General features: G+C 47.4%; 1 protein-coding gene across 3 annotated transcripts in view; it reads left to right on the top strand.

Annotated features, from left to right (window-relative positions):
- The first annotated feature begins 5,298 nt into the window (after positions 1 to 5,298).
- The window catches only part of ARFGAP3 (ARF GTPase activating protein 3), a 49,087-nt gene continuing 45,029 nt past the window's right edge, over positions 5,299 to 9,356 (top strand). For 2 of the 3 annotated variants that reach the window (XM_073213978.1, XM_073213977.1), the window contains exon 1: positions 5,299 to 5,459. In XM_073213978.1, the coding sequence (XP_073070079.1) occupies positions 5,391 to 5,459 (69 nt within the window). In that variant the 5' untranslated portion in view covers positions 5,299 to 5,390. The remainder of the gene's footprint in view (positions 5,460 to 9,356) is intronic. The other variant, XM_073213979.1, reaches the window with a different exon arrangement.

The following is a 9,356-nucleotide window of genomic DNA, read 5'->3' as shown; positions in this document are numbered from 1 at the left end:
GAAACTGCAAGCAAATGCTGCTTCTGGGTCAAGACAGCCAGGCTGCTCCCGCCCCTTTATGTAATATTTTCAAATAACAATGTTAATGATTTTTCCATCATTGTAAAAGGAACAAAGGGTCAGATGAAGATTTGGAAACTAAGCAAAAAGCATTCAGAAAAGCACTAGTTACCCATGATTCTGACATCCAGAGGTTACACGGTTGACATTCTGATGTATTTTTTTCCAGTCTTTTTTCTATATAAAGACGTGCACATGTTTTGTTATCATCATCAATGTGTGTGTTTTTCTAAATGGGGGTCATACCATAAATATACTGTGGTACCTTGCTTTTTCTGTTAACATTTGAACACCAGCATTTTCTCATGTCCCTAAGTACAACTAAAAATGTATTAATGGCTACATGATATGCCATGTGTCATTAAGTCCCACATTATGGAGCATTTGCTTTGTTTCTCATTTTTTTCATTTATAAAGGTACAATTTACACACAGTCAAATACATGCCATTTATAGTGTACAGTTCTGCAAGTTTTGACAAATGCATACAGTTGTGTAAACACCACCACAACCAAGATATAGCATCGTCCCATCGCCTCCCAGATTTCTCCCTGCTCCTCTGCAGTCAACCCCCCGTATATCCTAGCTCCTGGCAACCACTGATCTGTTTTTGTTTGTACAGTTTTGCCTTTTCCAGAATGTCATGTGAATGGAATCATACAACATATACCTTTTTGAGATTCTCATCTTTTCACTTCACATAATTCACCTGAATACAGCCAAGTGGTTTCGTGTGTCAATAGTTTCTTCCTTCTTACTGTGAGTAGTTTCCATTGAATGAATTTCTCATGGTTTGTTAATCCAGCTGAAGGATATTTGGGTTGTTTCCAGTTTTTGATGATTACAAGTAAATTTGTTATAAACATTCAAGAACAGGTTTTTGTGTAAACATAAGTTTTTATTTGACTTTCCAATTATTTTTGCTAATATTGCAAATATTACAGTAGAGAGGTTATGCCAAATCATTTATCCCATTAAAGGTAATGACATCAGCTTAAATTTCTATTTTTAAAAAAATCAGTAACACATTTAACTATTTTTCCTTTTAAAATGGGGCATTTGTACATTTCCAAGTATGTGCATATAGGAGTTGGTGGACACCAGATAAGGCTGCTCACGACTCCCTGAATTCAATTTGTAATATGTCTGACTAAACAGAAGTGGTGTGTCTAAGAGATAGCATTCACCTGTTTTCTCATTAGCACTAATTGAAGTCCCATGGTGTCCTCTAGGAGCAAGGGACAAGATCTGCGCTTATCTCTCACTCTGTCATTCATCATATGACTGACTAGGCAGGTCTGGTTTTTCCTTAGAGTGGCCTTTGGCTTTCAGCAAGCTCCTATTCAACTGAATGAACTAACTTAATAACTGCTGTCTCACCTGGCCACAGCCACGCCAGGATGTCATCATAAAAGATCAATAGCAAGGGTAGCACACAGAACACAAAGTGGGCCTGTCTGTTGGTTGGGTCCTTTCAAAGCCTCCCTGTGTTCTATTATTCTCAGAGCTGCAGCAAGGAATTTTTACCTACCTTCTTTTTTTTTCTTTTGGTATTATTAATCTACAATTACATGAGCAACATTATGGTTACTAGACTCCCCCCATCATCAAGTCCCCACCACATACCCCATTACAGTCACTGTCCATCAGCGTAGTAAGATGCCACAGAATCACTACTTGTCTTCTCTGTGTTGTACAGCCCTCCCCATGCCCCCCACCAACATTATGTCTGCTAATTGTAATGCCCCCTTTTTCCCCCTTATCCCTCCCTTCCCACCCATCCTCCCCAGGCCCTCTCCCTTCAGTAACTGTTAGTCCATTTTTGGGTTCAGTGAGTCTGCTGCTGTTTTGTTCCTTAAGTTTTTTCTTTGTTCTTATACTCCACAGATGAGTGAAATCATTTGATACTTGTCTTTCTCCGCCTGGCTTATTTCACTGAGCATAATACCCTCTAGCTCCATCCATGTTGTTGCAAATGGTAGGATTTATTTTCTTCTTATGGCTGAATAATATTCCATTGTGTATATGTACCACATCTTCTTTATCGATTCATCTACTGATGGACACTTAGGTTGCTTCCATTTCTTGGCTATTGTAAATAGTGCTGCAGTAAACACAGGGGTGCATCTGTCTTTTTCAAACTGGGCTGCTGCATTCTTAGAGTAAATTCCTAGGAGTGGAATTCCCGGGTCAAATGGTATTTATATTTTGAGTTTTTTGAGGAACCTCCAAACTGCTTTCCACAATGGTTGAACTAGTTTACATTCCCACCAGCAGTGTAGGAGGGTTCCCCTTTCTCCACATCCTTGCCAACATTTCTTGTTGTCTTTTGGATGGTGGCCATCCTTACTGGTGTGGGGTGATATCTCATTGTGGTTTTAATTTGCATTTCCCTGATGATTAGTGATGTGGAGCATCTTTTCATGTGCCTGTTGGCCATCTGAATTTCTTCTTTGGAGAAGTGTCTGTTCAGCTTCTCTGCCATTTTTTAATTGGCTTATTTGCTTTTTGTTTGTTGAGGTGCGTGAGCTGTTTGTATATTTTGGATGTCAGCCCTTTATTGGATCTGTCATTTATGAATATGTTCTCCCAAACTGTTACCTACCCTCTTTTGAGGGTGAGAGAATTTCCCACCCAGTTTCGGGTTGGGGATTACTGGCTCTTGCTTCTCCTTCTCGCCTGAGTGGACCCCGGAGGCTCTCGGGGCCTCCTCCCCCAGGGAGCATGGATTTGCTGTGTTTACTTTCTAGGAGAGCAAGGATGTGGGTGGGGTTCTGTGCCCATCCTCCTGTGGTGGGCTGGGTTTGTTCTCCTTGGTTCTTGTCCCTGTGGCACCAAAAATCGAAAGGCAGAGGCACAGCAGCAGGCAGAGTGAAAGTTTTGTTTGGATGCGCTCCAAAGGAGAAGTGGGCCAGAGTCAAGGGAGACAAAGGCCTGGATCTGTTAGGCAGGAGGCCTACAGATTGCATTCTGGCTAAGAGGCACTTCTTTGATGGACAAGGTGGGGTTATTTGATCGATGGTCCATCTCTGTAGCAATCCCTCTCGGTGCACAAGTCCTTTCCTGCGATGAGGTGTTTTGGGCAGTCCTTAGTTTTACTCAATTGGCCCTTGTTGCGGTCAGGTGGGGAGCAGTTTGGCCTGGTCCTGATAGGCAAAAAAGTTATCTCCCTGCAGAGCCTTTGTTGTCTTCCTGTGGGACCCCCTAGTTAGAGCAGTTTTTTCCTTGCACTTTATTTTCCCCTTCCCCAGGCTGCTCATGTCTATCTTTCTAACGAACACTCCTGCAGTCAGATGCCTACCCCACTGAGCAGTTTCTCCCCAGTCTCTTTTCGTCTTACTTTCTGACGGACAGTACAGAAACCAGCTTAAGAATGAATGTAAACTCTTTGTATCTGAGGCCCCTACCTATTCCAAACTGACTGGCTAGCCCACACTTGCCTTTAAGAATTCATTAAAATTTCAAGCAATTTCCTCTTGCCCACTTGTATGGCAGTTGCCTCTTTCTCCTGTGTTTTGCCTAAGGTGAACGAGCTCTTGTGTTCCATCTATGGAGAGGCTTGTCTGTCTTTGGAATTCAGTTAACTTGGTTGCTTTGCAACCTCAGCTCTCTGAAGGGCTCAAGAGAAGTTATGATTTTGTAGATTATCTAGCCTTTTCTCATTATTATGTTGGAAGTTATTTTTTTTGTACCTTTATACATTCTAAGCCCATTCCACACATACTGTGTGCTAGGCATTGTTCTAGGGCTAGTGATGGGGGACAAACAGTTGTGATCTCAAGTTTATATTCAATTGAAGGGAGGCAGGTATTTATAGTATTATATTGCATATTCTAGCATTAGGTGGTAGTAAGTCCTATAAAGAACGCTTAAGCAGATGAGAGAAAAAGACAATGATGGGTGTACAAATGGTATTTTTCCTCCCTTTATGTCCCTGCCTATTAGTAGTCCCTACTGTGTACATTTCATTACCATTTTATTCCCTTCAGGGATCTCTGTGCTGGCATGTAGTCAATACCCTGAATCTGAACTATAACTTGGTAAGATTTCAGTTCCAAAGAGTAAATGGGACCATCATTCCCATCAGAAAGAATATGACTGTTCCTTTAACGTGCCAGGTGTTCTGGGTAGGGCCAAACTAGTACCAAGGAAGGACACAAAGTACAGGGATATATACTTTGACTCAACATAAGGAAGAACTTTCAAACAGAGCTGTCTGCAAGAGTGACGTACTGTCCTGGAAGATAGTAAATTTCCGTTTCTTGGAAAAGTTCTAGTCTTGGGGTTAAATAAGTCCACATTCCCTGCAAGTTTCCAACTGCCCGCCCGGGGGTATCTAACCAGACCGGGGGAGTGAACGTGCCTCTAAATTCAGGGAGACCACTCCCAAAGGATGTGCCAGGGTTTCTGCCTGATTCTCCCCGTCTAGCTCTGTTGCACACAGGAGCAAACCAATCTTTTTAGAGAAATGGCCGGACCAAGATCCCAGAGATAGGAAACAGCGGCTGAGCTGGGCGGGGAGCCAGGGTTCCAACCTCCAAGCCTGCTAGCCTCCCGCTGCACCACCGATCCGTAGGCGCCCTTCTCCAGGTCACACGCTCCGCGTAGGGAGGTTGGCCGGCGCAGGCTGCGGCCGCGGCCCGGGAACTGTCAGACGTTGGCCCAGCCCGCCTGCTTTCATTAGCTATCACCCGGCGCCTTAGCCTCGCGAGTTCCGCCATCTCCCTAACCTTACACCCAAACTGGCACTTTAGGAAAAGCATCTTCGGGCGGAGAAACCTTCCCACCCAAGATTCGGCCTTAGTTTAGGAAGAAAAAGAAAAGGCGACTAGCGAAACTCCGGCGTGTGGACCTTTTCTCCCTCGTCTCCTCCTTTGCCACCGCAGCGACCGCTTCTGTCGCCCTCACACGCAGGGCGAGAAGACCCTGGCCAAGAAAGCAGTCCATCAGGCGAAACGGCATCCGCCCAGCCGAAGTGCTGCTGGCTCCCGGCGCTGCGCAAGCGGGTGGCTGACCCCACCGACCCCAGCCCCGTCTGTCCGGCCGCGCTCAACCCAGAGGGACCGCTGGCGCAGCCCCGCCCAAGGTTTTCCCTGCGCACGCGCACGCGCATGCGGCGCCGGGACGGGGCCTTAGTGGGCGGGGCCAGCGTCTCCCCTAAGCAAGGCCTCTACAGAGCGGCGCGTGCGCCCCGGTTGTGGGCAGGGCCGGAGGCTGGGCGAGCCCCGTCCGTCATGCGCAGCCCCGCCCCCTCGGCGCCGTCCCTCTCCCAGAGGCGGCAACCGCTCTTCCCGCTTGGCGGGGCTGGCTGCGCCTCGTTTTCTGTTGACCATGGGGGACCCCAGCAAGCAGGACATCCTGACCATCTTCAAGCGCCTCCGCTCAGTGCCGACCAACAAGGTAACGGCGGCTGGGCGTTTCCGGCTTACTAGGCGTCTCTGCTGGACCCTGCAGGCAGCCCCTGTGGTGGCCGCGGCCGCGGGAGGAGGAGCCGGCCTGGCCTGTGACACGTCGCACTTGCGGCCGCGGCATCTGGGCCTCGCTTGGGTCCGGGCCGCGCGCCGCCCCCCAGCCTCAGCTGGGAGGGGGTTGGAGGGCGGGCACCTGGGGGTCCGGGAGGCCGGCAGACCCTGGAGGGTGCCTGACACCGGCTGGAGGCATCCACGGGGGCGGAGGCGGCTTTCGGGGGTGGGCGGAGTGGCCGCTCTGAGCTCCTCGGGGCTGGGGGCGCGCTCGGGCCCCGAGAGCGGGCCGGGGCGCGCAGACCGCGGTCCTGCGAGTGGGGGCGGACGCCGCAGGCCACCTGTGAGCCCGCCGGGACGTGCGCGGGCTGGGCGCTTGAGGAAGCTCGTGTCGCCCCCTCCCCACCCTGCAGCTGCCCTCTGACGTCCCTCGGGGGCGCCTCTGGGGGCCTCGTTGATTCCGTGTGTCCTTTAATAGCAGCCTCAGTTTCCCTGTCTGATAAAGCTGCTAAGTGGTCTCTGCGTTGCCTCCAGCTCTTTCTCTCACTGAGAAAGCCCACCACAGACTCTCCTATTCCTTCCCTCCGGGTCTCTGTGGAGTTTGGGGTTTTCCTCTTTTTGTGTCTCCGGAGGCTGTTCCCCACCCTGACCCATGACTTTTACAACTTTTCTCAACTGGCTGGAGATGTTGGGATGATGCATCAGGCTAAAGTGACACGCTCGCTGAGGATCACAGGTCAGAGTGGAATCTGGAGAGGGCAAAGGGCTGCCGTGTCAGCACGGACTCGTCCCTTGTGTGACAGACGCCCTGTGTTGTCTGTCCCCACGGCCTCCTCCAGAGTGAACAGCTGTTAGCCACTGTGGTCACAAGCCACCACATGTTGGCACAAACAGTTCCTGAGTTTTACAAAATATAGATGTTTTTGTTTCAAGTCTTGGTGGAAGGCAGCCCATGTTTTTACAACCTAAGAGGAATGAGAAAGGAAACAGTTTTATTACAGATAATGTCTGGAGGATGTAGGAAGGTCAGGAGGAGAAAGGCTCCGGGAATTCTCCGTGCCAACTTCTTTGCTATTTTCTTGATTTTCAAATTTAGATTGATCTGTTGACAAAGAGTGGTTGCTGTATAAACTAGACAAGATTAGAATCTGTAGTTAGCAGTGTAGAAACTAAACTTTTTGTCTGCTTTAGCTCAGAAATATAACATGTATTTTCTTTGACTGAATTCGTCAAAGGGAAGGTGCCCCCTTTAAAATAAGAAGTCCCCATCTTTATATCACACTTTTGAGGGGCCTGTGTGGGCTTGCCTGTGTGCTGTTATCCAGATCCTGCTACTTTCTCTGTCCCCTTGGGCAGTTACTTGACTACTTCATACCTGATTTTCCTCATCTGAAAATGGGGCCGTGAGGCGGATTTAACTCAGAGGGTCATTATGAGGATTAAATGAGAAAATCCAATAAAAACTCTCAGGGCAGCACTTGGATATACTTGTCTTCAATAATGTCAGCTATCTATTGTTACTTTTTTTTTTTTATGAACAGCATACCTGTGGAAAATTTTATGTAATAGGATTAATAAAAGCATTGAGCAAAGGTATTTCTGGTAATGTTCCACAGTATTGTGGTACCTATCTTGATTAAGACTTTTTATTTGATCATTAGTAAGAAATCATTATATAAGCACAGATGAAAACTAGTTTTAATCAAGTGGAAGAGTTGGATACTAATAAGCATTTTTAAAAAGGGGTTGTAAAAAAGGACTGTAAGATACCTGAGACAGGACAGGTAGTTAAAGAAAAACAACTCAGTTTACTTTCACAATATAGAATTTAATTTCTTCCTCTTGGGGATGATGAATATTTACTCTAGGTCAAGCTTTTAACTCATGAGGATCAGTTTTCTACTTTGTGAAGTCCTTCCCTGTGTCTATATTGCTTCTTAGTTTTGTATTGATCACTTGAGCTATTCATTCAACAAATATCCATGAGCAGCTGCAGTGTCCTGGGCCTGTGCCGAGCATGGAGGGTGTGCGTATGGCCAAAACAACAGGCTTCTCTCTCCAAGGAGCTGGTCATCTGTGCCTGACCGTGTGGTGAGGGGTGAAGAGTGAAGGCCAGAGCTGACCGCCTGGGCCCAGTCCCCGAGATACCACTTCCTAGCTCTACTTAACTTCATCATTCCTTAGTTTTCTCTAAAATGGAATCAAAATTGAGCTACACAACTTGTGGGGAATGCAAAACATGCTTAATGAAATTGCAGTTTGAAAAATAATGACGTATTAATGTTCGTTTGAACAGTATTAAGAATTTCAAGAGGAAATTGAGGAGCATTAGCCATGGGCCCTCTGCAGAGCGGGGCCCTGCACGACGGCGTAGGTCCCACACGGGTGCCGGAAGCTGACTCTGACGGAGATAAGAATAGTGTCTTCTTACGGGGTTGTTATGATGATTCAGTTGGCCAACAGCAGTGCCTGACCTGGAATAAACACTTAATATTAGCTGTCATTTCTGTAGTACTTATTCTCATCATTAGGCAAAACAAATTGTCGAAAGCTGTTTTTTGTTAGCATAAGAACTGATATTTTGCTTAGAAATCCGTATCTCACCTTTGGCTTGGGGTTGCAAAGTGCAGTCCCTGCTCTCAGAACACAGCCTCCTTCTCCAGCACTTGTGAGAGCCAGACATGCCTCCTGACCTTAGACCCTATGGGTCCCGGTCTCAGCTTGCTAGCCCTTCCAGCCCCTACAAACTGCCCTACTGCCTGTTTGCATTTAGTGAGTGCCTGCTTTGTGCCGCGCTGCATGCTTAGCTCAGGGAAACAAGATAGACACGGCCCCCTCCCTCATGGAGCTGTGTTCTAGCAATGCCCTCTCTCAGTTGGTGGGTCACCAGGATGCTAAGGCCACCATGTTGGAAACCCCACTGCTCTCCTCTCACAGCCAGCCTTGCAACCCCCTCCGAAGTGATGCTCAGGCTTGCCTGCTCTGCGCTGTGCACATCCAGTCTCATCCAGTCACCTTCCTCCACAGGGCCATTCCCTGCACAGGCTTTTGCCACTTATTGCTCTTTTAGGCTCTATTCTTGAGACCCCAAATGTCTCTCGGACTCTATCTAGAAAACTTTTTGCATCCTGTCCTTGCTAAGATTCAACCGTATGGCTGATCACTTTGCCCACTCGACTGTGGGCTCTGCGTAGGCCAAGTCTTCCTAAACCACCTTTGTGTGTGCCCCAGTAAGTACACAGCTGCTAGTGGAGTAAATGAGGGGTTACATATGGCCTCTTGCGGAGGGACAGAACCTTTGGCAGAGTCAGTCATGCTGTTTAGTGTCCCATGGAGGGGGAGTCCTTCAATGCCTGTTACCTAAGGTGTCTTAATTCCATGTCCTCTCCGACTGCACAGTGAGTTCTTCAAAGGCCAGCATGTGGCCTGGCAGGGGTAGGGACTCTGCAAGTCTTTGTAGCATTAATGGCACCATCTGCTTAATACCTAAGCATCTGCCAAAGTGTCTGGCATCAAGCAGGCAGTCAGTAAACACTGACGGGAATCAGTTGGCACCTTTTATATCAAGTCAGTCCACTCCACTCATGCATGTGTAAGGTGACCCTATCCCGGTGGGGGCTTTGGAAAATCCGTTCATGGTTTCACTTTTGTGTGGCCCTCAAAAGGCCAGAAGCCAGATCTTTCTTGATTATAGTTGGGACTGCTCTCACACTGGTGGTTCTGGTTGTAAAGTGTATCTAAAATATGGGGGCTTTTTTCTCCTAGAAAATAAAAATAAAAACAACTCTATTAGTGGATTCTGTTGTTCTATCTTTAATTAATTATAAATATTAAT

Source organism: Manis javanica, chromosome 10, assembly GCF_040802235.1.
Source record: "Manis javanica isolate MJ-LG chromosome 10, MJ_LKY, whole genome shotgun sequence".
Taxonomy (NCBI): domain Eukaryota; kingdom Metazoa; phylum Chordata; class Mammalia; order Pholidota; family Manidae; genus Manis; species Manis javanica.
The sequence above is the reverse complement of the archived record's forward strand: the minus strand, read 5'-3'. Positions and strand labels throughout refer to the sequence as shown.